This window comes from Pezoporus wallicus, unplaced genomic scaffold, assembly GCF_028554395.1.
Source record: "Pezoporus wallicus isolate ANWC-B61680 ecotype Strahan unplaced genomic scaffold, APGP_CSIRO_Pwel_v1 scaffold_3294, whole genome shotgun sequence".
NCBI lineage: Eukaryota > Metazoa > Chordata > Aves > Psittaciformes > Psittacidae > Pezoporus > Pezoporus wallicus.
In genome coordinates this window covers 10,861,698-10,881,119 of record NW_026635478.1, presented here as the reverse complement: position 1 = coordinate 10,881,119, position 19,422 = coordinate 10,861,698, and the positions used below count along the sequence as shown (strand labels likewise).

At 41.1% G+C, this 19,422-nt stretch overlaps 1 protein-coding gene across 3 annotated transcripts in view; it reads right to left on the bottom strand.

Annotated features, from left to right (window-relative positions):
- Positions 1-19,422, bottom strand: part of ITPR2 (inositol 1,4,5-trisphosphate receptor type 2) — a 252,076-nt gene that overhangs the window by 214,381 nt on the left and 18,273 nt on the right. For all 3 annotated transcript variants that reach the window (XM_057427842.1, XM_057427851.1, XM_057427858.1), the window contains exon 2: positions 5,579-5,649. In XM_057427842.1, the coding sequence (XP_057283825.1) occupies positions 5,579-5,649 (71 nt within the window). The remainder of the gene's footprint in view (positions 1-5,578; positions 5,650-19,422) is intronic.

The window sequence follows — 19,422 nt, the reverse complement described above, 5'->3', positions numbered from 1 at the left end:
TGAGGACACTAAGTAGGCACAATCAAAGGTAAACAAACAGCTTTAAAGCAAATGGCTTAAAAATAACAGCCAGTTTCACTTACTGAACTTTCATGTGTTCAGACTTCTGCAGTTTCAGCAGTTTTCTCATACCCACAGAATCTTCCAGGCAAAATTTCAATTACTTGTGCACAAAGTGAAGATGGAGAAAAAGCGAAACACTGCCCACCCCAGCCCACACACACAGTTCTAAAAACAATAGAAACACTTCACATTTTCTTTACAAAATGGAAGAAGAAGGGGAAGCTCTTCCTGGTCAACTCCAGGCTTAACCTCCTACACTATACACCTTGGCTTGTTAGAAAGTAAGAAAATATGACAAATTGTTAGTGCTGAGACGTGCACAAATTACTCACTGGGAGGGGACGGGGACAACACATTAATCAGAACAATCAAAAGATGGAAAGCAGCAGCTCTGGGAATGCAGGAGAAGATCCAGAGAGGATGCACCCAGCACTGAACTGACCATCTGCCCGAGGTTGACAATGTGCACAAAATACTGCTCTTCAAAAGGCAATAGCAGGTGGAACAACCACACACAGCACATCCTCTGAGCAAAAGGCAACTACACTCAGGAAGTCTGAACAGGAAAATAACTCGTATTACGCCTTTTAATCTTCTTTGACATTGGATAAAGAAGAAGACTTAGAACAATATTTTTCAGATGTTTTCTCCCATTCCCTGCCTCCCCCCCCCCCCGCCATGTGTTAGAAATCCAGTTCATGCTCATCACAGATATCTATGATTTGCAGAGCTAGAGAAATTATCACATCTTTATTTAAACCAGAGGGCTGACAAATGCGTAAGTAGAAGTGTTAATAGTGGCCACTATTAAATCAGTGTGCACAAAATCTATGTGTTTTCAAACAAAAATCAGAAAGGTAAAAAAGAGGTGAAGTGAGAATGGAAAGGAAGGAATGTAAGAGAGCAAGCAGTGGGGCAATGAAGAATCTTGAGGAAGACAACAGAAAAAACAATCAGGAGTCTCAGAAGAAAGTGAAAGCAATTATGGAACTGGGAGAAACAAGAAGAAAACACAAAGACAACCCAAAACAAGGAACGAGAAGGCAAGAAAAATGGTAGATGGCAGATAAAAGAGAAGGAGGAAGAAAGAAGAGTGCACAGGAACGTAATGGAAGGGAGAGACAAGGAAAGAACAATGTCAGAAAAAGCTCAGGACAGTAAAAATTGAGAGAAAAGCAAGAGAAAGATATACAAGAACTCATCACTTTCATTGCAAATGCTTCAAGAAAAAGTGGCATAAAACGTAGGGGAGTTTAAGAACTTAGGTCATTTTACACTTAAAATAGAACAGAGACTTATGCTCCTTTTTCAGAGTTGCTAAATTTGACTAACAAGCAGGTCTTATCTGTGCTATTTTACACCTTGGAAGCTGAAAGCATTTCCCTGCTGGAGATAACAGCATCAAGCTGAAATGTGTTTAAGGTCAGAGTCCAAGGAAACTTGCAGCTCTGCTGTTCACAATGTGACTTTTCTACAGAGGTACAAGACTTTTGGCACACACTGCTCTTCCTAATCTCTGTGAACCTGGCCCTGCAGCAGGGTAAGCATTCCCATCTTGACACCAAGTGCTTCAGCTCTCACTAGCTTCAGGCAGAATTAGGACAAGAAGCACCTGTGGCTTGATCAGTTCTTAAATTCAACTGAAAAACAGCATATGTTTTTCTTTTTTTTTCCCTTAACAGACTTCGGGAAACACATGTGGGACCAAATCCTGCCCTCCTTTGCACTGACGCAGATATGGAGATGCACACTGATGAACACAGAGCTGCACCAGGTTCTTTCCGTTGTGACTGAAGGTGAAATCTGGACCACAGCTTCTTTGTACAGACACAAAATGAAAAGCAACCACAGCTCTCCTTAGCTTTACAATACTTTGTTTTGGAGGAAGTTCTGAAAAACCTAGAATAGCTACCACCCACTCACACAACACAAACACGTAACAAAACCGAAACTGCTATTTTGAGACACCTCTTTAGTCAGGCTTTCAATTCAGGCCAACAGCTCAGTACCTTGATCTCTGAGTGAACCCTGTAGAAGAGAAACAAGCAAAGGCCTGAAGACAGGCTGAGAGAGTTGGGCGTGTTCAGCCAGGAGAAGAGAAGGCTCTGGGGAGATCTTACAGCAGCCTTACAGCACCTAAAGGGCCTACAAGGATGCTGGAGAGAGACTTTTTACAAAGGCATGTAGTGATAAGACAAGGGGGAATGGCTTCAAACTGAAAGAGGAGAGATTTAGATTAGATGTTAGATAGAAATTCTTTACTATGAGAGTGGTGAGACACTGGCATAGGTTTCCCAGAGAAGCTGTGGCTGCCCCATCCCTGACAGTGTTCAAGGCCAGGTTGGATGGAGCTTGGAGCAACCTGGTCTAGTGGAAGGTGTCCCTGCCCACAGCAGGGGAGCTGGCATTAGATGATCTTTAAGTCCCTTCTAACCCAAACTATTCTATTATTCTATGAAACACAATTTTTATTTTTATTTTCCCTGTTGGGGAAAGGGTTGAGAAAATATTACCAAAAAAAGAGCAAATACAGTCCTCTGATGCTAATTTTCCGAGTCAGTCCTTGGAATCTAAACATCTTGTTAGAAACTTGCCTTTCTCATACTTCTTTTGACTCTCGGGTCAAGCTCTAACCTCAAATCAACTCCAGTTCAGCTATCAGTGATAAAAACATTATAAACCATACAGACAGCAGTTCCTACTACTAAAGAGGCCCTACTCTTCCTGCTGCTAGATGTTATTTTTAGTTGCTTATGTCTAATCATGCAACTAATCATTCATTCCTAAGCCTTCTTTTTATGTCAAGAACTTACTTAAAGCAGTTTTTGCTTGGTTTATTAACTTTGCCATTTTAAGTGAATGCTATTTCCCAGAAGACTGGGGTGGGGGGAGAGGAAATAAGGGTTTTGTTTACATTTCTCAGTTATAACAACAACATTTAGCAACTTTTTTGGCTCAGTGCTTTTGAGCAGGGCTAAGAAATTTAACAAAACATGGCGGAGATGTGCTGGTTGCTCTCATAATACAGACACCTCTGTGGTACCAGGCACTAAATCCTGATTAGATCCAGGATTAGAATAGGAAGTTTTTGCTGTGTTCTCAACAAAGCTCCTACTATTTCCACACTTAGAATTTGACATGTAAGATGAAAGAGAAAACAAACAAACAATGACTTTATCTCTGCTACAGCCCATCTCCTGAAAGCCACTTGATTGCACATACCTGAAGCAGCATGAAAATGCTAATAGATGTGACCCCTAACGATATAGCCATTATGCTATAGCATGGCAGGTTGCCTCATTTGGGGTGATAAAGCTCACTGATTTAGCTTCTCCTACCCCTGTTGCAGGTCATCCAGATTTGCATTCTACCACAATGCTAGCAATAGCTAAGCACTTCAAAATTAAGTCAGACATGGGGGCACCCTAAAACAGAAAGAAGAAGGACAGGAAGTGAGGAGCCAAAGGGAGCTAAGAGGCAGCAGTGAGGAGGAGGAGGAGGAAACCGGTTAATAACAAGTTTTGGGGCAGGGAGGGAAAGGGAGAAGAAGGGATCCCTGAAAAGTGGAGGATCTGAGTTAGGGGAAAGGACAAGTTAGATGCTGTGGAGAAGAAGGAGCAGAGGCAACTAAAAATAAAGGGATGTGTTATGCAAGCAACAGAGAGAGGTTTCAATAGCAAATAGAGCCAAAACTGTCTACAACTAATACAAAACATTCTCCTGCAGAAGCCGGGATGTAGCTCAGAAGTACAGTCCTTGCATTCCCCCAGCAGCAGCAAACAGCTGTACATTTTGTCAGCGCTTCCTCCCTTTCTGACATCTGATCTACGTTACACATGTTCTACTGCCACCACTGATGGCATGCCATTAGAGCTGAGAGGTTCAATAACTTTTCACCCTGGATCAGTGTGCCCAGACCTTCTTGATGCTGTTGAAATTACTTAAAAAAAAAATCAAGAGACAGTAAAGTCAACTTTTTTGTTCTTTGCCTTTTGAAGTTAGGAAAAAAGCATCATGTACAGTTCAGTATAACTGTACTGAAGTTATAAAGTCAAGGCCTCAAATATTAAACAACTTAAAATGTAAGACTGTCTTTGTCACCTCTGTTCAGCTCCTTGATCATAGGCATTTGGTTGCATTCTGCAATTATACCATCACATGCAAGTCTTTTCCAGTGACCCCTGTCTCACATAGAAACCCTGATATCTTCTATTTTGAGAACACATCAGGCTAGTGAAGTGGCTGAAATACTGCCCAAAAAATCCCAATCTGAAGTTTTGTGCAAGCTGGAAGCTGTGAATTAAACATGCATTTGCAGGCAGAGAGAGGATGAAATCACAGTTAGGAAGCCTGAAAGACATGCTGGAGAACTATATTCTATCCTCATCCCTGCTATCAAGTTATTTCATCATGCAAGTGACTGAAATTTATTACTATAAGTTTCAGAGTACACATCCTCACTTTCTCAATTTCCAAGCTCTGCAGATGTGCTGAGTACTCACAGCTGGAACTGGAACCAACTGCTTATGTTTTCTGGATTTACAAGGGGAAAAAAAATCTTGAATACTCTGAGAGAGCAGAACTGAAGCCTCTCAATGACTTAAACACAACGTTTTTGCAATAATAGCATATACACACTACAGCATAATAAACACTGGAAATAAAATAACAAGGATAAGCGTGTCAGTGCAACCCCTTGAGACAGATAAAAGCAGCCATGAAACTCATCTTCCTTGCTTTAAACCAAGTGAACCATAACTGTCTTTATCTCATAACGTGTGTGAATCCACATTTAAGCCACAAAAGGTCTGGAGCAGGCTAGTAAGGCTCTGCCTTGGCACAACTAGAGCCAACGGCTTAAATCAAGCACAGGCCAAACTGAGAGTCTACTTTTATTTTGTTCCCTGCATATAAACACACCAAATTTCTGATACCACAGGTGTATTTTTCAGTATTTAAGAAGTAGAAACTGTGTGTTGTCAGTGCATTGTTATTTTTTCCAACAAGCAAAACAGCAGAATTATCAAAATCTACAAAGTCATGTCCAAGAAAGTTGAGAAAAAACAGACATGGCTTTAAGTAAAAGTAAAACAAAAAGCTGTAAAAATAGTTGAGGGTAGTCTTAAAATGTTGTCTTGTCTTTTAAAAAAATAAACAAGCCAGCAGCTCAAGTACTTTTGAGCCTCACAAGCTTGTTTTCCATTTACAGTAAGAGCAGGTCTGGAGCAAGGAGTTGGTCGCACCACAAGGGACCAGCATTTGATGTACAGAACACAGCAACCAACTCTTGGACTACAAGAAGATTAGTCCCTTTCCCCATATTTTCCACCTACCCCTCCTGCTTTTGCTGATTTGGTATTTAATTCTCAAAATATTCACATTCCAGCCTGAAACTTCAGCAATGCGTTCACAAACCATGAAGGCATTTGGGAAGTTATATTCTGATAAGGCAAAGTGCTGAAGGACTTACAACATGCACGAACCAGTCACCGAAGAATTATCCATAGGTACTGACCTCTGAACTTCTTTGGAGGATTAGCAAGGTCACCTGCCTCTGGCTGAACCACACACCGGTCATCCACTAACCTAGAAAAACAAAAGTTATCACACTTACTAAAACATGTGTTTGACATCAGAGTGTGTATATATATATATATGTGTGTGTGTGTGCGTGTGTGTATATATATATGCAGAGACATACCTGTCACAGCATAAATATTGCACATTTCTCCAATTTAATTCAAAAAAATACTTAAAAACTTTTATTCAGTTACTAAGCATAACAAAAAAAAAAAAAAATACATTTTCCTTCGAGAGAGGATTTCCTCTACTGAACTAAAATATGGCCTACGCTTCCATTTAAACCCAGTTAAAGTCCCTTTTGCTAGATCATGTGCATTAACATTTCATGTAAAATTTTTGTTTTCTTTCATTAGAAATAGTTTGGTTTTCTACACCTCTCAGATTCTCACAGCCTTTACCCTAGGGCACAACCCAAAATCTATCAAAATCAACAGAGAGACTTTAAGACACTTAAATAAGCCCTGGAGAAAGGCCTCAAAGAAAAATGTTGGGAAGGCACACTTGTATCTGGTACGAGAAAGGACATCTAAAGCACTGTGGGTTAGCTTGGCCCTACACTTGCAAGCTGTCCTGTGCTCACAGATTCCTGCATACCCACTGAGGACTTCTAGGGGGATGCCGAGCAAGCAAAATTTATGTGGGTACCAGAGTACGTGTGGACCTGCTTACACATCTTGATATGCAGGGGGGTTTCTCCAGTGACCTGCTGTTTCACAGCACTGTTTCAACTAGAATTTGAATCCAGGATCCAATAAAGCACCTTGGGTTTTAGTCTTTAAACAGTCTGCTGCTCTTCACCATTTCCAATCTTTTTCTTCTGGGGATGCATGTGGAATTAAGTTTCAGCTCCAATCAAAACTCAAGGGACCACAGTTTCTTTTGCTAAAATGAATAATAATTTATTTGATCTATATCACAAAATCTAACTGACAAATCAAATCTATTTCTCACAATATTTTAGAAGTTAAATAAGCAATAAAATTCAAGAACATAAATTGTTAATCTTATCACAGAACTCCCTAAACATAAATTCAGCTTCCTTTCAGGAAGCATCTTGTAAATAATCTGCCTGTTTCAAACAATTATTCAGGAAAATCAAGTTTAAGGACACACTACTGCCCTGCCACTTCACAACAACAGCCTTAGCAGCATTTTCTGTGGGAAATTGCCAGGAAAAGCACAATCTGAGTTCAGCCAAATTACATAATACAGACATTCAGTTTTCACACAAGCTGGTAAAGTCTCTGCATCCAGCCATGAGTGCAGCAAGACCAATCCCCCAGCATGCCCATGAATTCTCTACCTCTAGCAAGCTGCCTGTTGACAAGCTGCCCACTTGCAGCTCCCAGAAACAGAAGTGAAAATGGTAGAATTTTACAAGTCAAGAGCTCAGTTCTCATAACATACTTGGATGCAAATGTGAGGTGTCAGCAAGAAGGGAGATTGAAGTAATGGTTGCAGGATCAGGCAGGGGATCTGCTATCGCCTTATGGAGTTGTGTTTTTCACAGTCTAGGTTTGGCCAGGCTTAACAAGAACAAAGCAAGGTTTGGAAAGCAGGACTAAGGAAGAGTCAGTGCTGCAAGATCTGTCTATGATCTAGAAAGTTAAAGATTCTTATAAACAGCACCTAAAACCTGGAACCACAGAAGAAACAGGGCTGCAAAAGACTATATTAAACAGACGCTTTGCCAAAGGATTTTAATGCCAAGAAGTACTCCCCCCCTCAACAAAATCTCTAAACAGCTTTCTGAATAAACCTGTAAGGTCTGACCTTTAAGCACTGTCAGGATGGAAGACAGTATATTGGAATCTGAATGAAATTGACAAGGAACAACTTGTGTTCCTTGGTGACAACTTGTGGACTCTAGTGACAGAACTGTGGATGAAATGCAAAACTTTCATCATGGCACCACATCACCATAACAAAAGCCATAAAGAAAACAAAGTGTTGGTGCTGAGAAAAACCAGCAAGAACCTGCACACTGAGCCAGTTAGCTACAGTGTTCAAATATGTTAAACTTGTAAGGCTCAGAAAATAGATATTGAATGATTAATATCAATCACTTTCATTTAAGCATTCTCTAAAGGCGCAAGGATAAAGACCTTGAGTTCTGCACTTATTAGGAGCCAAAGGCATCAGACAAGACAAAGGAGAAAGAAACTGCTGCTACTCCCATCCTAGAGATGTGACAGCACAGAAATGACAACACAGAAAGATGAACTGACATGTGGCAGGACAATGGCAGGACAACGGCAGGACAGAGGTAAGGCAGGCAAGATGCATCATCTCCTGAGACCTTGCTCCATGCCTTCGCTTCTGACATCTTTGTTCCTTACAAAGTATCTTACAACACAGGACAAAAACGTGAATGAAGTATTGCTTTGTCTACAAAGCAGTCTTCCAACAACTTAATCTCCAAAATTTCCACACAATTACATTCTTCCTGTATTCCAACCGTATGTCCTTCAAAATGTTCAGTAGCTACTTGTTTATGGTGGATGTGTTTGTTAGGGTACTATAGTTGCACATTGCACATGATGCAAGACTTCAGCCTGCTCTGTAGACCAGAACGAAAGAGGCTCTTCAAACACAGACCACTTCCTCCGATACACATTTCAAAATATTCAAATCCCACTTTTCATACCAAGCCAAAAGGCAGCTGTTGGTTTGTTGCCGAAGCCTGCTGGGTGGCTGTGTTAAGCAAGCAGTAATTCATGACCTTTGTAGCATGCAAACAATCCATCTGAGATGTGCGAAACAGAGCAACAGGCTTGACTGCAAAAGGTCCTGGGCACCTGCAACTTCTGTCAGAAAATGGCACAGCATGTTTTAAGATCACTCACTTGCTGGTTTGCATAGGATGCCAAAGTACACCAGACAAAACTCTGATAAAGGCAGAATTGACTGTATTATACCATCATATTTGCAAGCTATTTAAATACCAATCGAAATTATTATGCCAATATTCCCCTTCTTCATTTCCAGATTGTTCAGCTTGGAGAAAAGAAGACTCCAGAAAGACCTTATTGCAGCCTTTCTGTTCTTGGAAGGGGCCTATAAGAAAGACAAGGAGAGACTTTTTAGCAGGGCCTGTTGCAATAGGACAAGGGTTTTAAACTGAAAGAGATGAGATTCAGGCTGGCCATAAGGAAGAAATTCCTTACAGTGAGGGTGGTAAAACACTGGCACAGGTTACCCAGGTGAATGTGCCATCCCTGGAGACATTCAAGGCCAGGCTGGATGTGGTTCTGGGCAACCTGATCTAGTTGAAGATGTCCCTGCTCACTGCAGGGCGGTTGGACTACATGAGCTTGGAAGGTCCCTTCCAACCCAAACTGTTCTGTGAGTCTATCCAAGCTACTCTATCACCAAAGAAGCTTTGGCAAACTTCAGAGGGTTCAACTCTTCAGCTGGACTGCAGACAATACTGCTACTGCTTTGTGCCACAGTTCCTGGCAGATAAAACATGACCGCATTTCAGTTTTTCATATGTTGATGATATATAAATGGAAGGAGCTCCCTGCACATGTATGATATGATTTTTATTTGTGCAAGTTCTTCCCTGAACGCAATAAGTATCTGGTTTATGAATAATGCCTCCAAGTAACTGTTGCATTGCTGCAGTAATTAAGTTGTACAGTAGTTCACCGGTGCCTAAGATAAATCATCAGAAAAGTCAAAATAATAATTACAGCCCAGACTTTACTCATAACCCTTTGTATTCAGTAACTGCAGAATTGTGGTCTGAAAGTAAAAACATTAATGGGATTGCTTGTCTTTGATGCCCAGTCTTTTTCCCACTGTAGCCAGGGAAAGCTTTTCCACTTGCTGCAGGGGAAGCAAGGGCTGCTCCTCACCATATCACCAATCTCACAGACTAGCAGGTATTTAAGCCATTAAGACATCATGCTAGAGTGTATAAAACCATATTAAATGAGAACTGAAACTATCTAAAGCAGTGTCTGTGAGTTAAGGTGTGCTTCTCAGCAGAGGCAGGTGGGGAAAGCAAAGGCAGCTTTCAACTCTCTGTTAGTGTTAGCCAGGGTAGTGCACCATATCATGTAAATTGGTCAAAGCACAGATATGTTCATTTTTTTCCCTCCTTTGGTGGAGTTCAATCTGTCCTTTCTCACCATATGCAAAGCCAAATGTGTATAAGCATTCAATATCTTGCAGCAGTGAATTCCATGTAGAAGGTAGCACCTGTGTAAACATATTTACAAGCCATTTCAAATATAGTGCCTCTCCTTGTTTCAGCATCAAAAGGACAGGACCAACTTCTTCCAATATTATTCATCATTTGTTTTCAGAGCTTGCCTAATATAAACAACTTCAAACTACCCATAGAGTTTCTAACATCGCTCCACTCCCTGGGCACTGGGCAGAAGCAGGGAAATAACAACTTGCAGTAATTCCCACTAAATCTTTCTACCAGGTACAGCAGCAGTCTTTGTAGGGACTTTCACTGAAAGAACAGACAGAGTGAGACTCTGAAGAACCAGGGGGGACTCACTAGCTATTTGGGGAAACAGGAGGAAGGCTGTACCAATGGCAGGAGCAAGACTAAGCGGCAGCAGTGTAACTGATAAGGAGGTTATGTTGGCAAAAGAGACTAATGGTATCTGTGTTTTCAGTTATGAATCATGTATGCTGGATGAGTCTTCATGTCCTACAAGCTCCACTGATTACTTACACCAAAGGTTTCTAGGAACTTGCAGATGTAGCATGAGGGTCAAGGAATAGTGGTACAGCTACAAACCTAGGAAAAATCTTCACAATGATGAGTTATTTTAAATTTTAAATTTACACTGAGTTACACTCTGGAAGAACAAAAACCAATGAAAAACAGAAAGGAATGATGATGGATTTAATGGATTTTAGGGCTCTTTCATACTGTAAGATGCTTTTTAGATTGTCCAAGAAAGGAGCTACATAATGTCCATTTTTCCTCTCTTTGTGCCTTCAATTTGAAAAAGTCTTCCTGAAATGTACTTTTCCTATCAACAGACTTCCACTTTTCATAACCAATGTTATTAAGCAAAACAGTACCTAAACAAACACATATGCACACAGACTCTCATACATATACCTATACATACATGCATGTGCGCCTAACTCATCAAAAAGTGCAAGACCCAGCTACTGATGCCTGTTACAATACATGAGGATGAACAGAATTCAGCTTGATACTCTTTATACATATATATTTTACTCCTCAAAAAGCTGAATAAATTAAGCTAGAGGCAACGTCTTCAATCTAAGACACCCAGCTGCTCAGATTTTACTCTTAGCGGTAATATTATTTCACTGTTCTGAGCAGCATAAGGCCTGACAGCAGCAGGAAGAGGGGGCAATATTGACAACAGTAAGATGAGTTCGACATTTTGTCATTAGAGGCAAGCAATATGTCTTTGTTCCACATCAGTTCACAAATCATGCTGAGGCTACATCCCAAAGACACAAAACCTCAACACCCCTTTGTGAACAAAAGAGCAGCCCTCAAAACCTCTCCTTCGTTCCTCAGTCATCTCTTCACATACACAACCTCCTTATCAAAAACACTCCTCCAGAGCACCTTCTTCTCCTAACTGCAGCTACAAAGCCTCTCCCATGCTCCACACAGTAACCATTTGAGAAAAGAACTTCTAGTCACATCACTAAGAAGCCAACCAATAATGAACAATAGGTTATTAAAATTTTGCTGCCCTGGAAATCAAGCATCAAATACCCAAGTGCCAAAACAATCAGGTCCACCCAGTTCTTCTCCAAGTCCACCCACTTTTCATCTCATTGAGCCTCTTATCAGGCATCTGCGTCAGCCCACTTCTTGCTTGCTTCAAGCAGTCTCTTGCCAAAAATCTACAGTCATCATACCTCACCCTTCCCAAAATGTGAGTTCATATTCCTTTGTGACTACCAGTTCTGATTCAAATGATTTACAGCTTTATGATTTAGCTCCATTCTACAAAATTCACCCCTCTTCCTGTCTCCTTCCTTTCTGCAGACAAATTTTTCATCATCTTTTCACGTGTGATTTTTCAGGGTCTCCCACATTAACCCCAACTTGCACAGAAAATAAAAAGGATCTTCCTTGCACTTACAGCAGGGCTATTAAGCCTCTGTACCATTTAGGAAGATTTTTTGTTAAAAATCCCTTTTGATAAATGGGAGGATCACAATTCATAATATTTAAACAAGAACTGCACTACATGCCAATGAGGTGCAGCAGCACAGACAGAGACACAAAGTCTGACTCCTGCCTGCTCCTAGCTTCAGCAGCTTTATTCTTTCCTTTCTAAATAAATTTTAATTGCAATAAACGTAAAGCTTAACACAGGTTGAAAGAAGCTATTAAATCACAGAACAGTTGAAGTTGGAAGGGACCACAGGAGGTGATCTAGTCCAATCTCCCTGCTCAAGCAGGCTCACCTAGAGCACATTACTCAAGATTGTACTCCTGCAGTGGAAAAATGAAATTCTATGCATCTAAAAATATTCCTGACTTCTCAAAGCGTCTAAAACAGCAGACAAATTTCACCATGAACCATCTCAGCTACACAGATCAGGAACATTCAGCCATTCTCACTCTGCTGAAAAATGCTCGCACAGGTCACTTTGAATTGCATTATCGAATGCCATGGAGACAGAAGGGCAGAAAGCAAGGCACAAGGCGCATACTGAGAAACGAAACAACAGCATGCTAGTAGGCAGCTCCACAGTTGCACTAACAATTGCACTAATAATCAGCCTTAAAGGTTTTTTTCTTTATCTGATCATACATTCATATATTCTCGTAACTGCACCTGCAGGCTTGCATGCTGGAGGGGAAGAAACAAATCAAAACCAGAAAGCTGAAGTTTTTCCGATTCAATTAATTAATCCAGCGATAAATTCTGAATGCCACTTTGTTATTCTTTTGTACTGTATTATATCCAGTCATGCTTTTAGCTTGTAAAGGCTTCAGGAACCTGTTCAGTCGGATTTGTTAATCCTTTTTATGGTTACATTTAAAACATTGCACAAAATGACATAAATTGTAAGGAGAGTTAAAGTAAATGATTAAATAAAGTGTTATTTGGTGATTACAGTGCAGGGGGCGGGGAACAATTCTTCAGTTTTAGTCTCAGTTTTGTAATTTTCTTGGCCTGCATAATAGTTAAGTCATTTATGCCCAGGGAAAATGGTATTGAGCTTATCTTGAGCATACTAATTTTTGCCAAGTAAATAAACATTCACACAGTATTTCAATATCCTCACAACAATACAACACACATTAAGTCACTTTGCAGGGCTGCCAAGCACACCTATTTTCTGCTGTCAAAAGGGGACTTGGGAAGTGTCAATGGGAGGAGGTGTGCCAGCCCACCCCACCCAGCTCATTCCCCAGTCACACAAAGTCCGTCTACGCTTCTCCAAAATGCTGGGGGTGTGCTCCCAGGCTTGTTCTGGCTTCAGTCTGTCTCAGTACCTTTGAAAAACAAATTACATTCCCATAAAACTGAGGAAATGTCTGATTCCTTCCCTTCTTTTTTCTTTTTAATATGAAAAGTGAAACTCTACCATACAAGGATGTTGTGGTAGCCTAAAGGCATTCAATAGAAGAAAGTCTTGCATGGGAAAACATACTGTTTTGGATGAAATTTGTATTAAGACATTCTTCTACAGCTAAGAGATGGAAAGGATATAAAGTGATTAGCAGGAAAGCTTTCTGAAAGCAGTAGTGGCTTGCAGAACACAGACCCACTAACAGTATGCATCACCTGGGAGACTGGACAATTTTTCTGTTATTGGCATTTTCTTTTTTGGGTGAAATCTTGGCTTTCTTTGAACTTACTGGCAAATTCTCCACTGATTTCTCTGAGGCCAAGATTTCACTCCAGTGATCCTACCTTCCCAAAAGTGCCCTGGGGGGGGAAGTGCTGCTTATTAAATAACAAGCAGTGTCAGCACCAAGTGCATTGCTATATCGGAGACCCTTCAGAAGGAAGGAGCCCACGACCAGCAAGCTCACCACTGCCAAGACAAGCTCACCTGGATACAGGATGGCAAATGGCATTCTGGTGGCCTGAGTTCAGCTATGTAAGCCTAAAATGTCTAGCTTTAATCCACCATCTGGGATCTTTTTTCAGTCAAGATTGAGAGGCAGGCACCTCCAGAGGGCAAAAACAACCTGCTCTAGGGCAGATGTGTAAAGTAAGAGCATGAAACATCCTCCTGACACAGCCTTTCTCTCTCCCTTGTCTACTGGCTACTTGTAAGAGGATTATGCTTTGGCAAAACTTGTTAAGTGTAACTCCAAACCATCTTCAGACAGAGGTACTAACGTTCTGCAAGGCTTTCCTCCTAGTTCAACCTGAACACCTGGCATTTTTTCTTGTGCCTGGCTTGAGATGCCAACAAGAAACCCGGGTGGATCTGGTTGAGATATTCCTCCTGCCTCATCTACCTTCCTTCTGTGCACCCCTCAGTGAAACAAGACTGATAACACTGCACTCTTGGAGGAGCACACTCCCTACCAGGTTTCCAACAGGCAGAGAAAATGTTATGTTAATGTCCCTACACATAGGGTACAAGGAATACGTATCTCTTGAAGTCTGCAAAATCTTTTGTTTAAAAGAGCCAGCATGACCAACAGTATATATTTGAGGGTGAAAATGTTTAGGCTGATGCAGTTTATCTCAAAATATTCCAGCCACTGACGTATGGTGGAACAAAAGAGAAAAACATCCTTTTAGTTTCAATTAAGCTTGCTCAGCTATTGCTCAGAAGGAAAGTTGTGAAGGACCACTTCAGTTAATTGTACACAAAATGAAGATGGTAAAGAAAGCTGTATTAATTACTCCAATTTTGTTAAAACTGGAAATTAGATCATTTTAAGGCAAGACTTTAAAAAGTGGGACACTGCAGAAATAAACATAGGTATTAAAATATTCCTTCTTCAAGCATATTATCATACATTAAAATCCAAAAATGCCATCATCTGCTCATTCACTCAGCAGTCTATTCGAAATGTTAGCACACATACAGTATTCAACAGAGGCTTTATATTCATGCTCTTCAGGGCAAAGGCCACATACAGCAAACATCCATGATAATCTCCAAATATTCCTTCTGTTTATTTTAGGAGCATCTGAGGCATCCTTCATCAAAGTGTTTAAGTACAATCTAATTTCCACAGCTCTTCTATTTAATCCTTACTCCAACTAGCTACATATTGAATGCAAACACTACAACAAGTCTAGGATTTGGCCCAATACAAATACGACGCTTACTTAGAAGTAAATCAGAAAATCAAGATTAAACACATAACTTTAACTCCACTTGCTTACACCTTAAATACGCATAACAGGTCTGCCACTCAGCTCTCCCAATGTGTAAACGTATGGATGCTCTCCCAATGTGTAAACATATGGATGCTCTCCCAATGTGTAAACGCATGGATGCTCTCCCAATGTGCAAACATATGGATGAAGTAGAATTACTACGTATATTGACATAACATACATTAGCAACACTGACACTGTGACCACTGTTAAACAAAAATGGAATTTTCGGGCTTATGCAAGTCTGCATCTTCACATGAATTTTAGGCATGTAGTTCACTAATCAGTCCCTATCAGACTGAGTAGCTTAAATTCCTATGGTACATAGTGACTTCAGAGAAGAGGACCTATTAATAGCATCACTGGTCTCAAAATCAAGTAGACACACAGAACTCACCGCAAGGTTACCTATTCAGCCAGAGACAGCAAAGCAAAGCCAGCAGTATAGAGAAAATAGTCACATTCAAAAGAAATCCTGCATCCAGCTTCCACCATGAGAATTTGTGCTTTTTGCTCAGCTGTGTGCATATAGCTCCACAGCACATATTTGTGAACATCCTCTTGAAAGGACTGAAGAACTGTGCACTAATGAAAGGAATCGGAAAGTCTGAATTTGCCACTGTTAACACCATTTAATGAAAACGGAGAGAAAGGTTTACGCAGAAAAATACTGTTGAGAAATGCCAATATCTGTCCAGTGATCCAAAAGTGACTTCATCACTGAAAATGGTAATGAAAGCATTCACACCTACACGCCAAAACAGCAACACATTGTATAAAAGAAGCATAAGCAAAAGGCGAGAATTGGGAAACTTACTTTTGGCTGAAACAGCATAATGTAATAATATTGTTGTTTAAGCAAACCAGCTTCCAATGCTACTGTAGGGTCTCTAACAAATTTCTGGGACAATAAGATACATATAGAAGAACACATACATACTCAAATACATATATACATATTACTGATCCTGCAAATACAACTTGGAATCTAGATCCTGGAAATCAAACCAAGTTCTTTCTCTATTTTGTAACATAAATAGTAAGAATCCGGCAGACCAATCCATGTCACACTGTGTAAAAATGCGCGTGGAAAACATTTCTTAATCAAAATGCTGATATTTTACACATTTTTCAGTGTTTGTTTCACACAGCAACGGCAAATCTTCTGTGCCTAACATTTTGCTAAAAAAGTTCCCCCTTTTTAGATAATAGATACCCAAATACTCTATGTTACAAACTCATTTATATGTCAGGATGTTGAATGAAGAAAGGACTCTCCTTATTTCAGAGGCCTTCAAATGGTGACAAGTCCTGAGCTAGTGTGAACAAGTGTAATTCTACTCAAGTTAGTCAAACAGCCCTTTTCTACAATAACTCAGCATTGACCTAGTTCCCTTTATATTCTTTCCTTAGCCTGTCTTCCCTTAGCTGCTCAGAGGCTCTCTTCAAGGACAACCAGCAATACTGTGCCACCGTAACCATGCATCACAACTTGAACCCACAGCAGCCACAGCCCCCCTTCCACGTGACATACTGTATCCTGTAACGAGGGACAAACTTGGGCTTTACACCAGGTACTTGAACCTTCCCCAACCACCTTCTTGCTGAGACAATGCCCTGGAAGTAGAGCACTGCTTAGTTTTGCTTTCAGATAAAAGGAGACAGGTCTCAGTTTAAGAGCGCAACCATCATCAAGCTGGTACCCAACATGTAATTCAGCTCCCAAAATCCTGCTGCTGGTTTCAGCATTTACTCCTGCCTGCAGGGACAATGACTTGGTTTGCAGAAAGTCACTGAACTAGATCTGCTCACCCTTTGATATGTGTCCAGCTTTCACTGACGGTAATAAGAACTATGCACAGCTATTAAAGGATAAGAGATAACTTCACATCAACACGTGTTCCAATTCTTCCAACAACAGATTTTATTGTGTTCATTTTGCAATGACAGATGTTTACAATTCTTTGCAGCTGGGCCAGGTTATTTTGCCTATTGTCTTCTTCACTTTTCTGTTACTTCTGCAGCAAGTTAAAAAACACCTTCCAAAAAAAAAAAAAATTGGCTGAAAAATTGCAGTGACTCTTTTTACATGTTTTTAAACTGAGTGGAGCCAGTTTCCTACTGGGAGAGATCATTTTGGGAGCTGTTCCAGATTCTCTCAGAGCTGCTTTCCCAGTTGCTGGAAGCAGCTCTCGGAGCCTTTTGCCACACCTACACCCAACCTGTACATGCTCGCTTAAGAGAGTTACATGTACCAGCACTAAGCAGCAACCTGAAGAGGAAATGCTTGGAGAAAAAGTTGGGAAGCAGGAAAGAAAAAGAAGGAGCAGCCATAAGCAAAACAGTAGCTTCTGTGCAGGTATATGGGTATGAAGGTGGAAAAAAAGAGCCAGTGCATTTCTCTGCTACTGGAGTGACTCTTTCCTAGCTAGCATTTTAAAAACTGAAAAATTAAGTAAAAAGCAGGTTCAAACCTCAAAACCACTTCAGACTTCTCTTCAATTGACCACTGTGCAGGCTGGCATCATCTCTGGTCTTAACACTGTGACACTAGACTCACAACCACAAATTCAACATGCCCAAGAACACTCCCAAAAGCTGAGACCAAGCAGCACAGAAAACCTACATTTACCTCAGCAGACCTCAGGATCCAAGCCATGGCGGCGGCACGCTTCAGGAGAAGCTTCCAGGAACCCTCCATCTCTGCCCCTGCATAGGATCTGGGGACAGCATGAGTGCCAAAATCACACCAGGAAACTGAGCAGTTTGCTGGTACCAACCATTGCAGCCAAGCACCTCAGAGCACACGTGAGCATGTGTTTATTAGTAGAGACATGGCAGAAAATTTGAACATGGTCTCATCCTTGACCTAGCACTTGCACCTGCACTCTCAGCACTGACATTATGCTGCTGAGCTGGGACAGGATGGGATTTATGTCACTACATAAACATCAGGGCAACAACTCTGCTGATCACCGAAGAGGGCTGACTCCCAGGCTGTGCTGTCAATGGTCCAAATGTTGTATCACCTACTAAGGTGTGTCTTAACAACAAGCTCTGTTACAAAGAAGTAAGTTTGGCCTTCTTCCGTAAGGCCCTCCAGTTCTGCAGCATTCTTTTCAGCTGAAAGAAGAGCTTCCAGGTCTCCTAGTACAGTTTACCCTGACACCATAACAGAGGAAAAACGCCTGCAAAAAATTCCTTTCTCTTTGGAGAGCTGGAGTCCTTTTATCATTTACGTACGCTTACTGGGAATTAACTGGCAGAGAAACAAAGACATCTTCTAGAAAAGCCTGCACTTCAGTGATATATACAGGTAAATAGAAGAATGGCATCCACTTCATTTTTCCTTTTAAGTGCATTAACGCCTGTACACACCCATATTAATGCTCACATTACAATCCCATTAAACCCACAAGTTTTAAAGATGTGGACTACGTTTTAGTTAGGAAAAAGGAGCATGGTTCATCCCTCTGAATCAGTGACTGCAAAGCACTGTTATTCTCAAACATGATCCAGGGATACACAGCACACCTTCTTCCTCCCATGCCAAAGTATATGTCAAAGTATATGTCACAAAGAAAGACAAACCAGCTTGAAGGTTACAACTCATGTTGCAAAAGTTTTTAAAGTCAAAGCAATCAACTCTAGAAGAACTGCGACAGTATCATACGTTTTGTTCTAAATCTTGCAATTTTTGGTATCTTTACTATTGGCCTACTTCCTGATGCTATAAGATTATATATTAAAGAAACCTCTACTTTCACAGAACAGGAAAACAGCACATGTTGCTTGCTGTCATCACCACCCAGAGAAACACGAAAAATGGCTGTCAGCTCTGAAAGCTCAGAAACCAGAGGACCAAGGGAATGAATCCATGCACAACCACTTTTTTAACACTCACGATTTTTCAAACCCCTCTCTTTTGTTGGTAGGGATCTGACTCATAATTTTCAGAAACAAACAGGAAGCACTGCAGACATCTCCAAGTATTTCCTCTCCCCACCCTCCCTTTCACCCACCCCTCTTGTCTTTTACTTAACTTCTGGACACTTTATTATTTCTTTTGCTACGTCCACAGTGAAATGTCGCTGTTCTATACTGGCTCCAGTGTGCTAAGGTACACAGGCCTTCTTTTGCTGAGATCAAAGGGAAAGGTGCCCTTCCTCCCATTGACTGGACAAAGTGAGGCTTTCACCAGCTGGGAATGCAAAGCTCCTCCACCACAGCCTACAGCATCACATTGGCAGCCCTTCCCAGTAGCAAGCAAGGGCTCTTCGCTCTCCAGTCACTCTGCCCTAGGGAGCCTGAGCCCCAGGGCTGGCAGGGGCAGAAGCCAGCTGGCCAGGCACTGGACGTGACCCTCCCCACAGCAGAGTCCTGCCGAGTGGGACTTGGAGCAGAGAAACAGGATGAAGAAGTGTTAGACGGTAATGTGCCGGGAAAGCTT